The following is an 18,566-nucleotide window of genomic DNA, read 5'->3' on the forward strand; positions in this document are numbered from 1 at the left end:
CTTTTCTAAATTAGTTAAGTATTATGCCCCAAACTTTTGCCCAATGGCCTTAGCACCAATAATGGTTTCTGCTTGAATTACTACTATACTTGTTGTAAATGGTGATTTTCTTTTACCTTTTTTCTCCCTTAATTTTAAAAGCTTTTTTTAAGCTAATGTATTATAATCAACTAATGTCATTATTTCACTGTGATACTGCAATTATCTCAGACATGTCCAGTGGGAACCTTTCCAGCAGAAGTGAGGCTTCTCAAGGGGACACCGTGGCCTGCGGTGGTCCGGCAGCTCTGGGACCCCTCCCTCAGGACACGAGTCCCTTTGTCTGCCTGTCCGTACTCTGATGCAGTGGAAAATGCTTCGTGGAGACCCATCCACTGCCACCTGTGGGGCTCCCTGGGGTGTCTACCGAGCGCTCTCTGAGCCTGGTGACCTGCTCCCGCTAGATGGCTGCTGCCATGTGGAAAATCTGTCACCTTCCCAGTGTCCCCCAACCACAGCCAACTCTGCCTCACCTCTAATTCAGGCCACAGTGGCAAGGTGGCCTCATGGCCTCCCTCATGACCGGACAGAAACATGGCCAGACTCGCTGCCCCATCACTAAACACTGATGGTATCTGGGGGACAGCAGGCAGGCGGGCGTGGGGGGGGGGGCGTGGCTCTGAACTAACTGCAAGTCCCCCCACCCCCGGGATGGTTGAATAAGAACAGGGCGTTCAGAACAGGGACCCGGCATCTGGCACCTGGGCGAGTCCTCCGACCTCCTCCTCCCAGAGAGCTGGAGGGTCCCCTGAAGGGACACAGGAAACCATCTCACATTCCTCCTGCTACACCCTCCCCTGCAGCCTAGTTACTCACAAGGGTGAGGAGACCCCAAGTCCGCCCACAGCACCTCTCTGGCTCCATCCCTGGCCACACGCCACTGGGTCCCATGCGCAGGGACACCCCCTTCCCCAGGCCCCCTCTACACTTTTCTGCGCCTTGACTCCACCTGGCAGACTCCTACTCATCCCTTTGAGACCTGATGGGGATGGCTGACACCCAGCAAAATCTGTGACCTTCTGCGGGGGCCACAGGCAGGTCAGGGGGATCTGCTGGGTGCCCACGGGGAGCCCCTGTGGTATCAATCTGTGTATCCTCAAATCCCACTCTGCACAGGGCAGACACTCTAGAAATGCTCGTTCAGGAAATGATCTCCCTGCCTTGCAACCCGAGAGAGTGAGGCTCCCTGGTGACGTCCTTTAAATAAAACCACGCCGAAACTCTACGGCTTATAAAATAATGTGAAACTGCACGTATTGAGGGTAAGCTATAAGGAAACAGGAATAATGGCACAGAAAGCATGATCAGAAATACATAAGACAAAGATGCATAAAGAACTAACAACCATACGGAAACATTCACAGTAAACAGGGTTCTGAGTGATTGTAAAAGCTTTCCTCTTCCTGTATTTTTTCTCACTATATCTGTAATAAATGTGTAGTTTCTTTAAAATGGAAACAAATCTTTTTTAAGAGAGAAGAAGAAACAATTCACTGTATTTTTCTTTTCCTTTTTTTTTGTCCCTTCAAAAGGAAGAGAACAGTGGAGGCAGCCACAGGAAGAGCCTTGGGATAGGGAAGGTTCTGGAAATTACTTGTGAGAAATAGTTAAAAGTGAGAAGGAACGGAAAGGAGGGTCACAGTGACGGTAAGAAATGGGGCAGCAAGCAGAAAATTAGGTGAAATCGCTCACTAATTAAATTCCACATGATTCCACTGAAGGACATGGAGCCACTTTGGTAATGGACGTAGGCCGTGTTCTCACAGCCAACAAGATCGTGGGTCCTAGTCACAACCTGGGATCGGTGAGCATGCAGGGCCGCCTGACACTTGGGAGTCCCCCTGAGAACCCGAGAAAGTACCAGAATAGGCCACAAGGTCCCACAGAGCAAGGGTGGGGTCCCTCGGCTCAGCTGCGAGTTGGAGCAGGAGCCCGGCTCCTTCTGGTTTCTGGGACGTGGACAGGAGAGCATGGAGGTCGTTCTGTCCCTGCTGCTGGACAGTGAACCCCAGGTGCCACCCAAACACAGCTTGTCCAACAGCGGGCCACGTTCAAGTGCATGATGGGGGGCGGGGGGGGAGGAAAGAACATCAGTGCTCTTCCCAGTTCAAGAGACCCACGTCACCGAAGATACCATGTCAGATCACGGCCCCAGCCAGCTGAGTGCCCTTGCTGTGATGTGACCGTGACCCTCTCTGTTCCAAGGTCACCATGGAGACCACACAGCAGAACCCAGGACGCACCTCACCCTGATCTCCGCCACGGAGTCCATCGCATGGTTCCTGGAGTCAGAGCTGAAAACAGCCCACAGTCTCTCCTCCATCAGCCGCAGGCTAGTGTGGACCTGGGGACCCAAGCGGGTCTTACTTTGTTCCGACAGGCAGAGCAAACTTTCCTACAGAGAGCTAAGGATACCCCAGAATTTGCAAATATTTCCGTCTTTCTGTTTTCTTTTTAAAAACTGATTCTAGGGTCACCTGGGTGACTCAGTCGGTTAAGTGTCCAACTTTGGCGCAGGTCACGATCTCGCAGTTCGTGGGTTTGAGCCCCGTGTTGGGCTCTGTGCTGACAGCCCGGAGCCTGTTTCAGATTCTGTATCTCCCTCTCTCTCGGACCCTCCCAAACTGCTCATGCTGTTTCTCTCTCTCTCAGAAATAAATAAAACATAAAAAAAGAAAGAAAGAAACTGAATCCAAACGATGGGAATGAGAGGACAGGAGGCTGTGTTCTGATTGGTTCATGCGCTGTTGGCAGAAAAGCTCTGATAACGTTAATGGGACCAATGACTGTGTCAGGCCGGCTCACACCCACTAGGCCACAGGCCATGTGCATCCCAGGAACTCCTAGCAGAGCCGCTGAACACACCAACTCCCCTCTGCATGTCTATGGGGGGCTCAGCTCTGACGGGTGCACTGAGGGAGGCCGCTCCTCCTTCCTCCCCTGATCACCACACACGCCTGCACACAATCACCCCACAGGATCACCACACGCCCGCACATGATCACCACAGGATCACCACACACGCCCGTACACGATCACTGCACAGGATCACCACACATGATCAATGCACACGATCACTGCATATGCCCGCACATGCCTGCACACTATCAACACACACGCCCACACACGGTCACCATACATACCCGCACACGATCACCACACATGACCACACAGGATCGCCACACACGTGAGACGTTCACCAGACAGGAGGGGGGCAGGGATGAAGCATGGTGACGATAACCTGCGTTTGGCAGTTTCTATTGACAGAGCCACCGTCTCCCCCAGAGCTCCTTCAGGCAGACCCAGAAAGTGTCACTTAGTGCTGTGTGGCCACTAAGGAAACTGAGGCACTGACAAGGTCAACAAAACTGCCAGGGCTGGGAAGCAGTTGTGTGAGATATTCCTGACTCTGACCTCAGTTCTTCCTGCCACTCTTTCCTCAGTTGGTTTGTATTCTAAGGGGGTGAGAGGCCCCCTCTCTGTGCAGGGGTTCAGGGGGAGACTGATGAAGAGGAGGGGCTATGGAGGGACCACACACAGCACCGCATGGGGTCACTTCCTGGAGCTCCTTTCAATCCTGATTGGCTGTGGGCAGCACTCTCGGGTCTGGGGTCCCCCTCTAGTGCCCCCTTCTCCCCTTTCTGACACTGTTCTAGCCCTCGACCGGCCGCTCGACTTCCTGGAGCTTGGCCTGCCATGCCAGCAGTGGCCCTGGCCTCCCCGACTCCTCTGTCCAGCCTCAGCAACCATTCCCTTTCTCCTGGGGACCGTTGCTGCGGACGGAGGTATGACTGATCTAGAATCAAATCTCCAGAGCCAGCTTTCTCTTTAGAGAAAAAATGGAGGAGAGAAAATGGCTTAACGGGTAAATCCAGAATGTGGGATCCCCTACTGCCCCGCCCCGGAACAGCTGCTGTGATGTCTATGGGTTACTAATGGGGCTGAAGTCAGAAACAAGGGAGAAAGAAAGGAACGTCTTACAATTGCAGACTGGAGAGACAGATGAACTAAATGTAAAGACGCTGGCTCCTCTAACTTGGCACAAACCAATTTTTTTAAAGGCATTTTTAAGATAATCAAGATAGTCTATGAACTTTGAATTGCCAATACCAAAGAATTATAGTTGATTATGTTGACTATGCCAACAGCATGAAAGTTATCCAAAAAATGTCCAAACTTTTCAGATGCATACTGAAGTATGTAGCCGTGAAATGGCATTGTGTGAGGCCTGTTTTAAAATACTTCAAGGGGCACCCAAGTGGCTCAGTCGGTTAATCATCTGACGTCGGCTCAAGTTATGATCTCATGGTTTGTGAGTTTGAGCTCCGCACCGGGCTCTGTGCTGACAGCTCAGAGCCTGGAGCCTGCTTCTGATTTTGTGTGTGTGTCTCTCTCTCTCTGCCCCTCCCCTGCTCATGCTCTCACTCACTCTCTCCAAAATAAATAAAAAACATTAAAAACATTTAAATATTTTTTTAAATACTTAGAAATAAAATGAAACGAAGCTAACGCAGCCAGTCTTGATAATCACAGTCTGGGCGCTGGGTCAGTACAGCTTCCATAAATGAGGTTCTCTACTCTGGGAGGCGCCTATGAACAGTTTTGGCATAAAAACTGTTTTCTGAATCCCTTCTTCCAAGAGCCTATTCTACAAAATAAGTAATTAGATTTAACACATTTTAACCAATTATTGTTGCTAAGCTGTGCTCAAATTTCATTCCCTCCTGTGTTCTTTTATTTAAAAAACCCCAGTTTCTAAGTGACCTTCATGAGGGACGGCGCAGGATTTCCGGCCACACCATAAACTGATGCACTTTGTGTGTGTGTGTGTGTGTGTGCGCGCGCGCACAGTTCCGCTGTGGCCTCTGTCTCTACCGGGAAAAACCACAACTATTTCTAGCCATGGGAACTTGGCTGGGTCTGCCAAGGACCCAGGCAGCCTGTGGGTGCCAGTGGCCCCAGATGTGGGATGGCACGGGACGCCAGAGAGGCCGCAAGGAGAAGCAGAGTAGGGATCGGGGCAGGGAGCGTGGCCACGTGCCATGAGCCTTCATGGCGGATCTGGGTCTGCGGGCCTGGCCTCACGGCACATCCCCCTAACCCTGAGCCACGCTTCCTGCTGGAGACACTGCCCGAGGCGCACGCGGACTTCTTTTAAGAGGCTGAACTCAACCGAGGCGCATCCAAGCTCCAAGGTGAGCCTACTGCTGAGGGCATGCTGCTCCTCAAGGCAGCCTCCCACCCAGCGTCTGCACACACCGCCGGGCCGCACCGTGAGGTCCTTCCTACAGCCCAGCAGCCCCAGGCAAGCGCTCCAGGGGTTTCCCGGAGGCCACAGAAGATGGGAAGCTGGCTTCCGGGGAGGCAGAGGGCACGAGGGGGAAGATGGAGGGGCGTGGGGTCGCTGTGAGGGGTGGGCGGAAGCTGGGACCACTCGGGCCTGAGGTGGCTTCTCCAGAGCAAAGAGTCTGAAGCGAACACGGGGCAAGAGAAAAGCAGGGGCCCTGCGACCCTCCTGAGCTCACCCCTAAGTCTTAGAAGGAAGAGGAAGCAGTAAGCAAGCATGTGACTTAGCGGATTCAAACTGTCAAATGAGAACGACATCACTGCAAACATCCAGTACATTTTTCAGCTCTCTCCCACGGTTCCAGCAGAGACTCTTCCAGAAAGAACAAACGTAAAAAGGGAGGGAGCTGAAAGGGTCTGGGCATTTCACCAACATGAGTGCGATGCGAAGAAATCATTGCAAACACATCGGGGCATCCCGTTTTCTCCCCCACCCTAACCGAGGGCGCCGGCCTCTGCTTACTGCATTAGAGCTTTGGTGCAAGGCAACATTTTTAAAACTCGGTCTTCTGCTCATTATTTTAAAAGCTCCAGTGATCTCCCTAGCTGGAAGCATTGAAAGGTAAAGGGTTGTTTTGTGAACCCACTGGAAAAACAGAGACCACAAGAGAGACACGGGGTTTATTTTAAGGAAAGGTCTCTGTGCCATCAGAGATCAGTAGGGCCACAAGGCGCCTCCGGGAACAGTGATCCTGTTCGGGTGGGTGGAGGGGCTAGGGGACAGGGGACAGCGTCTCCGCTCTGCCCTTAGAGATGGCCACCGCAGGCATTAATAGAAAGAAGGAAAAAATATCACTGGAAGCCGAACTTTCCATCCAAGACAGGGAAAAAGCAAACAAAAGCTCTTGGATCCGTGTCAAGGGAGCGAATGATATTTTAAAAGTGTGGCAGGAAAACTAGAGAGCTACACCCACACACAGAGCTCGGCGGCCTCGGGTGCTCACCAGGCCATAGAGGCTCGCAGCCGGGGAGCGCTGTGGGGGGTGGGGGTGGGGGGCCTGGGGACTTGGGGCAGGGGGCGGGGCGCGGGGCCACGCTGCTCAGGGACACGCCCCGACTGTGTTCTAAAGACACTTCCACCTCCGGTAGTAGTCAAAGAACCGCGGGCACAGAGGACAGGCAGGGGTGAAGGGCAGTGACAGCGAGCGAAGGCGTACCTTGGGAGAGCAGTTGAAATGCATGCCGGGCACCGGGAGTGTGGTCACGTACATTGTGATACACCGATACAGGTACAGCGTGCCGACTATGCAGAAGAATCTCCTGCTGATAATAGACCTGGAAAAGGGGAAGACAGGGCACTCAGTCAAGAAACTCCGCAGGTTCATTTCCGTTCTACTGACTCGACCCAACCAACCAACCCGAGTTACCTGAGGGCCTGATATAAGGACGTTGTAACCGAAGCCAATAGAGTAAGGTGAGGACGTTGAGGACGATGTTGTGGTTTTTTATTTTTACTATTAACTGGCCCAGAGAGTCTAAATGCTCTGTTGCTATTAATTAGGCTTCACGAGGCCTTAGACCTGAGCGGACGTTCACCTAATGTGTAAGAGGGGCCCATTCTGACCCGTCACAGCTGATTGTCTGTGGTTAAAATGTGGGGAGTCTCTTCTGCCATAAAAGGGAAGATATCAGAAACTGAAATGACACTGAAGTGTGAATTCAAAATTTTTCTGACAAGAAATGGGTCAAGGACACTGAACAATTTCACACGTACGTCCCAGAAACGGATTCTCTTAGCTAATCTCTGAGAGGGCAGAGTGTCAAAGGAAAGAGCCTGGGAGACAGCATGTAGCATGTGAGCCCACCTCTCTCTGTTTCCTAGCTATGTGGCTGTGGGACCAGCCATGGACATCCCCGACAGCCTCTCCGAATCTGTGAACCCGAGGTAATGATGTCAGAAATCTTGTATGGAAAGCCCTGTCACACACGCACGATGGTTACGTGGACGGATGACAAAACAATCAGGATATAGACACAGAGCCTTGAGCCTTTCTAATGAACTACCTGCGGTGCACACGTGCACAGCATACTTCACCCTGAGGAGCCTTTCTAATGGGCTACCTGAGGTGCACACGTGCACAGAGTACTGAGTTTGAGAGCTGCTGGCATCAAGGTCCACACAGGTCAACTTCAATTAGATTAACTTGCACTCACTTCAGGGTTTCCTCGGACGAAAAAGTCCCCTCCCTTCCTACATCTACCCTGTTCTTCCACAGGCCCTGTGGGCTCCTCCCTCTCCGCCATGAGCAGTTCAAGAGTTTCTTTGGCCTGGGACGGCTGGAGTTAAACACACACAAAAATCTGAGATGCGAGGCTTTCCACTCACATACTGGGTGTTCCGTCACTCTACAGTGTTGCTCGATTCTTAGGATGGACACGCCCGTTGCAGTGCGGACTAGAAAGAGAACTTGGTGTCGTCTGTATTTTCGGTGTTAACGAGAGGAACAAAAGTTAACGGGCTCAATAACGGGTCAGCGGTGTGAATGAGAAATTAAAACAAATAACTGACATGACTGCACTGGCCTTTCATTCCTAACTGCACCTGTTGGTGTAGATTACTTTGGACATATGGACGGGGTCTGGGTGTTTTACCCCCTCAACCAGATTTCAGAAACTAGGTCAGAACTGCTCCCCACAGAGGAGGTGTTACTTTCTCTTAGCAAAGCTGTGCGTGCCAGCTCCAAATGCAAGAATCCATTCAGCGTAAAGCTGTCTTGTAAAGGTATGCGCCTCCCAGTGAGACAAAAAGCACAATATAATGAAACAATACAAAGAAGAGCAATACTAGAGGACAATATGAACCCCATAGACGTCTGACCAAGAACACCTGAAATACCAAAGTGAATTTTACACTGTGAGATATAAAGGTAATCTTTCTTCAGAAGGAAATGCCCTCTCTAGCCACCCAGCCCAAACAAACCGAAATTATTTGCAATTTCACTTGAAGTACACAAGAAAGACCTAAGATAGAAAACTGTTTATCTATATCTGTTTATCTCTTTAGGGGAAGAAAAACAAAGTGACTGCTATCAGTTAATTTGGGTAAAGATTACAATTCAGATTTTTAAAATATTATAATTTTGAAAAATATTTATTTCTGAGAGAGAGACAGACAGACAGACAGAGCATGAGCATGAGCAGGGGAGGGGCAGAGAGGGAGGGAGACAGAATCTGAAGCAGGCTCCAGGCTCTGAGCTGTCAGCATAGAGCCTGACGCAGGGCTTGAACCCATGAACCGTGAGATCATGACCTGAGCCTAAGTTGAATGCCCAACCGACTAAGTTACCGAGGTGCCCCAGGATTTTTAAAAAATTTTAAAGTAAGGGGTGCCTGGGTGGCTCAGTCAGTTAGGCATCTGACTCTTGATTTAGGCTCAGGTCATGGTCTCACAGTCATCAGATTGAGCCCCATGTCAGGCTCCACACTGAGCTTGGAGCCTGCTTGGGATTCTCTCTCTCCTTCTCTCTCTGCCCCTCCTTGTTTGTACTCTCTCTCTCTCTTTCTCAAAAAAAGTAAACTTTGAAAAAAAAAAAAGGAAATAAATTAATGGTAGCAAACATTGAGAATTCAGTCACATTTACTCTTTGACTTGAAGTAAAAAAATATAATGAATTTATCATGTGACTTCATCAGTACTGACAAGGTCACAAGTTGCTTGTGAAAGTGGCTGTAAGAATCACTTAATCTTTTAAAAATTAATCTTAGAATATCTTCAATATATAATGTTAATCCAGGATCTCCCCTCACAAACTTAAAAAAGTAGGTTATAAAAGTGTTTCAAAGAAGTGTATGTACTTAAGGCACTGATTTCCCTAATCGAAAACGTCACCCATTAGAATTTTTTACTTACTTAGAGGTTTAAATTTAAAAAAAATTTTTTATTTATTTCTGAGAGAGAGAGAGAGAAAGAGAGAGAGACAGCATGAGCAGGGGATGGGCAGAGAGAGAGAGGGAGACACAATTTGAAGCAGGCTCCAGGCTCTGAGCTGTCAGCACAGAGTCCGAGGCCGGGCTTGAACCCACAAACTGTGAGATCATGATCTGAGCTGAAGTCGGACGCTTAACCGACTGAGCCACCCAGGCGCCCCTTACTTAGAGGTTTAAAAGTTCAAGATGTGTGTGTTCACTCCAGCATACGTATACTAGAATCAGGACGACAAAAGTTCAAGATGTGTTTTTTAAAAAGGTTTAAAGTAGTTAAAAATGTAACAAGGCAACAAGAAAGCCACAGAGAAAGTGTTAATATCACAAGAAATCTAGCAGATGCCAAGCACAACACTGCTGTAATCCTCGAGGCCACAAGAGGGTTCTTCTCGCCCGGGGCAATCTCTCCTTTTACGTGGGACAGAAGCCTGTTCCCGGTCCACTCACACTGCCCGGACCATGACTTCATCAGTACTCGTCTCTGGCCGTGGTTATCTATTGTGTGTGAGTACTGAAGTAACAGGCTCTTACTACTTTCCCGGAGATGGAGAGAGAGAAAAAGAATCCACACTTGGGAAATGTGATTATAAGGACACAGGAATACAAGCGTTACTATTTTACAGAAAGTGTTAAAGACTTGTAAGACTTGTCAGAAGAGCACGTCAGGTCTAGAACAGGTGACTTTGTTAAACTTTTTAATGTCCCTAACTTGGAAAGGAAAAGGTGCTCAGAACCTGGATAAATACTACCAAAATTAGGCTGGTTGTGGCCTTTGGCACAACGGTCTCAAGCTCTACAGAAAAAACGGCTGAAAGACATCAGCACACTACAGTGCGGAATTAAAACATGGGGAAGGTCTTTTGTTTCCCGCAAGCTGTCTCTTGTCAACTAATCCACAGCCAGAAAACCTCCAGCGATGCGTTCAGAGCTCAGACCTGGTCTGCTTGCTCTTTACGGAAGCTTCTGGTTTTTGGAACCAAACGGGCTCTGAAACACAGAGGTAGAGTAAGCAATAATCCAAGAGGCAATAAACAAGAGAAGCACGCGTGGCGGGATCGGGCAGGGAGACTCGCATCTCCGGCGCAGTCGTGGGTCTGAGTGCATCGCACAGGTGCTCGACCTCTAACGAAGGCTCCCTCGGGGACTTGGGCCATCTCAATTAGTGTCCTTGGAAATCACCTTCCTCACCGCAAAAGGAAATCACCTTACCTTGCCGCCTCCTTATGAATCAGAGAAATGCTTTGAGGTGTTTTCCAGGCTGTCGTGAACAGTAGCCAGGGCTTTGCCAGATTTCTCCCACATGCCAAGCCCTATGCCATTTAGCTCTAAAGCAACCGGCAAGGCAATGCAATCCTTATTTCACAGATGGGGAAACGGAGGTTCTGAGTTTACACTGAAGTATAAACATACCACACAAGGCAAAAAGACTGAGGAGATGGCGTCGAATTGTGTAAAAAACCCCAATTTTACTTGGAGAACACACTGTGTGCACCTATAGCTGAGGCGATGTCCTGACACATTTAAGTTTTGTTTAAAAATCTATTTAACTCAGATTTCTCGCTACGTTAGGGTTTTACGTCACACTTCCTTTGGACCGGAACTCTAAATGATAAGAATTTTGATAATAATTTCACAGGTGCAGCGGTTGCCATGGCACTAGAACAGACCCCTCTTGACCTCCTGCCCTAAAGGCATCTAGCGCCCGTCTCTGCTTGTAGACGGTGCCCGGCCACGTGTGCTTATGCGCTGGGGGCTCGATCCATGGATCTGGAACGCAGCCAAGCCTTGGCATCCCATCTCGCCTGGACCTCCCCATGATGACCTTCCACCTGCTGTCCCTGAAACCACCCATGCCTCCACATGGACCCACCAGGATCGTTTTTTTTTTTTTTTTTTTTTTGGAAGCACAAAAACAGAACACGTCCTCTGAACCCCTTCAAATACATTTTCAATCAGATCCCAAGACCTTACCGAGCCCGGGAGGCCCGGGACGGCCTGGCCTGCCTCTGTCCAACCTCGTCTCCCACTGTTCCAGCCGCTGTCCTCGGGGGCCCTTGGAATCTACCCTGCAAAGTCCCTCCCGCCTCAGGCAGGAGCTCTGTGACGGCCATTCGGTCCGCTTGGTTCACGGGACGCTGTCGTTACGGCCGTGGGCAGGAGACTCTGAAGAAGTTCCCTGGCGTGCTCCATCCCATCTGTTTTAATGTCTTCACCACCCCCTGCCCTGTTCCCACACTGTGGACAGTCACGCCAAAGTTGTTTCCTTTTTTTTTTTTTTTTTGGAGATAGCACACAAGAGCAGAGGAACAGCAGAGAGGGACAGGATCTGAAGCTGTCAGCACAGAGACCAACACGGGGCTCGAACCCACAAACCACCAGACCATGGCCTGAGCTGAAGTCAGACGCTTAGCCGACTGAGCCACCCAGGGGCCTCTCCAAACTCCAACTGGTTTTAACTCTGCTCCCCTCCCTTTCCCTCCTTGGTACCAGCCCTTGGGGTCCCTGGATGATGTCAGATGCTCACTACCACCTACTCAAGTTCAAATCCCCTCTACAGGACCCCACAGCTGCCTCACCCGTGTTATCTCATGGACACAAAGCCCACTCCCCAGGGCCAAAGAAGCCGCTCATTATTCTCTAAAACCCTAGTTTCTTGCTTTTGCCCAAATTCTCTCCTTGGCCTCTGCCGTTACACCTTCTGCAATGATCCCAGCCACCCGAATGCCACCTCTGCCCGAAGCCTTCAGAGGTCCCCAAAGGGACAGCCATGTCACCCTCTGCACCACCCGTGAACGCTGTTTCTACCCACGGGTTCTTAGCGTGATGCTGGCACCGTTAGCCTTCTGTCAGGGAATCTCTTAGACACAGCTGCTAGTCCCGGCGAGGTTCCCGGGGACACCTGTGCACTGGCCGCACCACGCGGCTCTGGGCCTCAGAACATCATTTCTTTATTGCCCCTGATGGGCCATTCCTGCTTCTTTCCGTAAATGTCTGTCCTGTAAATGCCTCCATGCATCGATCAGAGCTCACCCGCCCTGACGCTCACTCTGTGGCCTTCCGGCACACGTAGTAACGTTCACAACACGCGCTAGGATTGCTGCACCCATGCAGACCCCACAGCCCGGGACTGAGCCCTTCTTCCCCCGCCCCCTTCTCCCTGCGTCTTCACGGCCATCACCCGGGTCTCTACTGGTCCAGGCGGAGGGCCATGAAAACCCAGAGCTTAACTCACTTCTTTGGGAAAGAAAGGGCCAAGGAAAGGTCTGTGAAACACACGAAGGAGGGGAAAGAGTAAATGCCGTGGGGCCGAGAGCAAACGTATGTGCTCCCGGGGGGTTTGTAACTCATGTGACACTTCCTAGCACCCACACGAGATGGCTGGCTCAGCCTGTGGTTAGGAGACAGACGTGCCCACAGACCCTGCCCAGACAGGTGTCTGCACCAGCGGGATGCCTTTCTGCCTTTTAATGAGCCAACTCCAAGAGATTTTACATCTTTGGTACTAATTATTTTAACCACACTCCTGCTTACCATGTAGTACTGTCCCATTTTACAGAAGGAAACATTAGGATGTAAAGACTTTAAGTACTAGCCTGGGGCCAGAGCCGGTCAAGTAGAACCATTAATGGGCCCTTGGTCTCTGGACTTTCACGTATGTTTTTTCACTAAAGAAACTGCCAAGGCAAAAGAAAAAAAAAAAGGCAATGGCTTAGATTTTCTTTCCTAAGCCCCGTGTAAAACATGCGCACTATAATACAATAACTGACTAAGTGCAGCAAATGATCCACACTGGCTTAGGGAATTTGCAAAGAACGGGTCACATTATAAAACTGTCCCCACCTAACCCACTTTAAAACACACACACACACACACACACACACACACACAGTCCATGTTTAAATTATATATATACCTGGGTTAAATATGGACTGTAACATAAGGTAAAGAAAAAAATGTCACTCTACAAGACATGAGAGACAATATCAATATGATCTGCCTGGAACAGATATGAAGAATTAACATCAAGTGCCTTCCAGAAACTGCTAGATCCATATGTACAAAACAGAAGGAGTTACGTTTCTTGTTGGTATTTCAGGCTATTAACAAAAACAATACATTTATGTGTACATGTATATACATGTGTGTATAAACGTGTGTGCTTGTGTTATAGATACATATGCATATATAACACATAGCCATATGCACACACATAATACAAACACATCTACGGTACACCTAAATACACAGATATACAATGGACATAACACATGTCTGTGTTTTATATATATAAATACCTACGAGCCTACGCATAGTGCATATAGGTATATGTACACCCACGTCTTTCTGACATCAAAACTTACCACCTGCAATCACCTTCTTAGTGGTTGGTCCAGCCACAGCTAGTGGAACTGAATGGTTATTAATGTTTGCTCTGGGGCTCATGGATTAACTTTCAAAGTAACACCGTCTCCTTTTCACAGAGGGTTTCTAACACCATAATAAGCATCTATATGAGCAGCAGTGGCTAACACTTACTGAATTTTTGGCAATTAGTAGAGCACAACATTCAATAAATGTTAGCTACTGCTATTATTAATTTATTCATATAGGGACGTCTGGCTGGCTCACAGCCGGTAGAGGTGTGGCTCTTGATCTTGGGGCCATGAGATCGAGCCCCATGTTGGGTATAGAGATTACCTAAAAATTTTTCAAATTTCAGTATTCAGTCACAATAAAAATACATGTGCTGGGTCCTGGAATACTGAGCTGAACAGCACAGACTGAAGCCTGCCTGGTGCTTGTAGCCCAGTGGAAAGGGAGGGTAAGAAGCAAGATAAATGAGTAAAATACAGAGCATTTTATCTAGGAGTGCTAGGCAGTAAAACTGAGTGAGGGGGTCCCTGAGGGAGAGTGTCCCGGATAGAAGGCCAGGAGGACCCCGGTCAGCAGGAGCACTTTGACCTCGAAGCTGAAGAGTCAGGAGAAGAGGGACACACCCCTGCTCCTGCCCGCGGTGACACACATGGTCTGCCGAGCTGACAAGCATATTAGGGGACGCGAGGCCGGAAACAGAGACGGGGAGGCTCCTGTGACAGCCCAGCCCAGAGGACAGTGGCAGACCCAGCGCGGCCACAGAGGTGGTGAGAGGGGGTGGGCTAACAGGCCAGCGAGGCCACCTACTAAGACAGATGTGGTGGGGTAGGCCTGGGAACCAGAGGGTGTCAGGGGCTCGGGCGGGGGCTTCAGACACGTCACCTCACTCAGCCTGCACGGCAGGGTGGGGGCAGACACTGCCGCCTCACTCCCACTCCACAGGAAGCTGACCAAATCCACTCGGTTAGTGCAGTAAGTGGCTGTAGGGACAGATGATCTTACACAAGTAAGATCCGCCCTGTAGCCCAGTGCCTGACTGTCCCTGTCACGGTGCTGACAGGCTGGTGGGGGACACATGCGGGGACTTCTAAATGAGACCATGGGTAACTACAGACAGCCCTAATGGTTTGGGAGAGACCAACCCTGGGCACGCTATAAAACCGAGGGCGAGCCTCACACTGCTTACACACACACTCCTATACCGATGACGCATACCTGAGCACACATGGAAAACCATCCCAAGGGCTAGAAACCCATTATTTACGTTTGGCAGCATGACAGGTAACCTTTGTTTTTGTTTCACTTCTAATCCACCTAGAGGCAAGCTGCATTACTTCGTTTTCTTTAGCGTGCTAAATAAACCGTTAACGCGTGAAAGTGGTCATTTATTGCGCCTATGTACTTTCATGTCTGCTCTCTTCCCCTTTTCTCCTAGGTCTTGGCTGAAAAACCTCTTAGAACGTTTATGTTAACTTAAAGCCTAAATTGCTGTGATTCCAGAACTCAGGGAGCTCTGCAGGGTGAAATCTAGTTTCCCCACAATTCCTAGGACTTAGGCCGGCATTTAGGTCTTGAGCTCTAGCCAGGAAAACATGAGACAGTAAGAGGAGACCACCTGTCAGGCACTGTGGGGAGGAGAAGTGAGGCGGAGCTGGGATGGAGGCCACCGCCCAGCTCCTAGAGTGACGCCCCCGTCGAGAAGGTGAGGCAGGGGCCCGAGGAAGCCTGGGAGGTGAGGAGCACTGGGGGCGGGTGGTGGGGGGGGGAGGATAATGGGACAGGGGAGGTCCCCAGGAAAGGATAGGAAACAGAACCTCAGCCCAGGCTCCGCAGCCAGACGGGGGGCGGGTCGGAATCAAAGGGGAGAGAACTTGCCAGAAACAGAATGTTAGCGACTATGGTTGGGCGCCCCCGGTCAGCAGCCTCCGGGGGAAAAGCGTGACTGAAGCTGGCAGCTGAGGGATCTCCCAGAGCGTGGGGGGCAGGGCCCAGGTAGGAGGTGACCCAGTGACACAGAGCCAGATGCATTTCCTACAAACTGTGGTGGCCCAGCAACAAGTGGCCGCTGTCGGGGGCGGGTGGGGGGCAGCACCACCGGGGCAGGTGCGCGAGTCTCTGCACGGTGGGCTTGGACACGTAAGCCTTGCCATTCAACACAGAAAGGACCCGCCTCAAGTCTGCCTGGCCTGTGCACGCCGACTTGTGCTGCCGCATCGGCTAAGAAGCCCGTCTCCACAAGACGGGGCACTTCTAGACTGGCCCTCCGCTGCAGCGCCTTCCGGCCCCAACTCCTTCCCCGTGGGACCTGCGGCAAGTCAACCCTGAGTCTCGGCTACCTTCCCTGAGAAAGGAGAGCCATCATGTATGTTCAGGACTGACTGGATTAAATGACAGGACGCACGGAGAAGCCGCTTCGTGAGCTCGGCTGGCTTGGAATCTGCCACACGAATGGGGTGACAATGAGTGCTGGCAACACGATGGCCAGGTGCAGAGGAAGAGAGCCTGGTCCAAAGGAAGCCAAGGCAGAAAACACCTGTCGGGATATACAGGTGACCAGATCTATCCAAGGGAGGTGGTGAGAGCTCCCAGGTTAGGGAATTCTAGCTCCTCGTTAAATGCTATAGAAGATGCAGGGGTTCACAGAGAGACCCGAAAACCTTTTCCGAGGATTCTGTAGCTGAAGCCAGCCTCGTGGCTGTAACACATACAGGAGCCCACATGTTCGTGCAGCCAGGGCTTCTAGAGAGAGCCCATCCCTTCCCCCGACCCTGGCAACGTCACGTGAGTCTAAGTCACAGCCACGGTCCATCTGGCTGCTGCAATGCATCCTGACCGGCCCCGTGTCCACACGCTTGCTTCCCTGGTGTCTACACTGCAGCCGGAGCGATTCTTTTCCAGTACAAACCTGTTCATATCATTCTCCTCTGACGACCTGTCACCACACTCAGAACAGTATTCTGTTTATCCATGGGCCATAATGTCCTCGCTCACCCGCCGTGCACACCCTGCTGGCCATCGAGTCGCGGCTTCGTCTCAGCTCAGTGGGCCACGTGAGCCCTGGGCTGCTGCTCGAGTGAGCCTCCGGGCCTCTGCACGGCTCCTGCCCCCAACACCCGCAGAGTGCTCCCCTCATTTGGGTTCAGGTGTCTGCTCAACTGACTTTCCTTTTTTTTTTTTTTTAATGTTTTATTCATTTTTGAGAGAAAGACAGAGCATGAGCAGAGAAGGGGCAGATAGAGAGGGAGATACAGAATCTGAAGCAGGTTCCAGGCTGCGCTAGCTGTCAGCACAGAGCTGGACACGGGGCTCAAACTCAGAAACCATGAGAACCATGACCTAAGCCAAACTTGGACGCTTAACCGACTGAGCCACCCAGGCACCCCTAAACTGATTTTTCTAATCACTGTATCTAAAGCACCATCCCCCGCCCCCATGCGTTATACCACTTTATTTTTCTCCACTTCCCTGAACGCCACCTGGTGTCATGTATTCATTTGCTGTCTGCTTCCCGCAGGGCACAACACAAGCTCCGTGAGGACACCGGGGCCTCTGCTGCAGCCCCAGGGTCTGTGACAGTGCCTGGCACCTAGCGGGCTACTCAGTAAAGACAAGTTGAAGGGACGAACGAATTTTAAATGAGCACTTTCTTTGTGCCAGGCTCTGTACCCGGCAGTGGGGCTTAGAGACGAGTGACAGGCGGCACCAAGCCTTTTCCCTGTAGGGACTGAAAACCCGGCAGTGAGGGAGACCACCCACAACAAGGAGAAAGCGGAGGGTTCCCGGGAAACCCGAGCGGGGTAGTCAAACGAGGCGGGAAGATGGGGGTCAGACCCTGATGGACCCCGAACTCCACACTAAGGGCCTAGGCCTCACTCCCAGGCGCCACCACGCATCACCCAGCAGCAGCGGCAAGAAGTAAAGAACCCGAAGTTAGAGCCGCCAGGATGCACGCCACAGGCTTCTAGGCGCTGCCAGTGCTCACACGCAGTGTGCCAGTGCCCACAGAGAGAGGAGGAAGGGGCCGGAAGAAAAAGACGGTGACTTGGTTTGGGACAAGCTGCTTGTGGCACCTGAGGCTACGAATGTCACAAGCGTTTCTCTGGGGGTCGGGAGCCCCCTGACTGACTTGGAAAGTGTAGCATCCTGCTCCCCAGCCAGGGGCTCGCGAGGTCATGGGGGCTGTGCCACGCGAGTCACACAGGCCCCTGTGTCAGCTGCGGTTCGCCTACGCCGGGGGCCCCTTACCACCGCTGTGGGGTGAGGTGTTCTCTGTCCCGCTTTCCTACAAGCGATACCTGTTATGCGGGGAAGTCTGACACAAATGCAGAGACTTCCCAGCGATTTTTTTCCCTAGTCAGTGGCTTCAAACTCCAATTCTAAACAGGGAGACAACATTACGTACAATCTTAAACATGACAAAGTTCTGAAGGACCGGCACTGCTGCTGCTTTCCACTTCCCGCTGTCGTGGAAATCACACGTGAGTACACGTATATACAAACACGTGCACCTACGAGCACGAGGGGGGTATTTTGAGAAGGGAAGTAGGCAGAAAAAAAAATTGAAGTAAAAAAGTACACAACTTCTGTTTAACTGTAAAGGACACCCACAGGCAACAGAAGAGTAGCGCCCGTCTCACAGCCAAACCCGGCGTCAGGGTTCGCCAGCGCCTCACGCATCTGGCTGACGGGCTTGGGATGGGGATGTGCCCAGATTTTAGTGATGTTGTCTTTCAATTAGTCAATCACCTTCTTTCGCTTCAGCCTCTGATCCCTCCCTGAGGAGTGGAAGATACAGAAGCAGGAAGTAACGGGCTAATGCCTTAAAGGGCTCCGAGACTTTTTTTTTTAATCTTTATTTTTGAGAGAGAGAGAGACAGAGACAG

General features: G+C 50.9%; 1 protein-coding gene across 4 annotated transcripts in view; it reads right to left on the reverse strand.

Moving 5' to 3' along the window:
* Positions 1 to 18,566, reverse strand: part of SGMS1 (sphingomyelin synthase 1) — a 262,857-nt gene that overhangs the window by 12,320 nt on the left and 231,971 nt on the right. For all 4 annotated transcript variants that reach the window (XM_039238521.1, XM_039238522.1, XM_039238523.1 and 1 more), the window contains one exon: positions 6,543 to 6,660. In XM_039238521.1, the coding sequence (XP_039094452.1) occupies positions 6,543 to 6,660 (118 nt within the window). The remainder of the gene's footprint in view (positions 1 to 6,542; positions 6,661 to 18,566) is intronic.

Source organism: Hyaena hyaena, unplaced genomic scaffold (assembly GCF_003009895.1).
Source record: "Hyaena hyaena isolate Hyena2069 unplaced genomic scaffold, ASM300989v1 scaffold_141, whole genome shotgun sequence".
Lineage (NCBI taxonomy): Eukaryota > Metazoa > Chordata > Mammalia > Carnivora > Hyaenidae > Hyaena > Hyaena hyaena.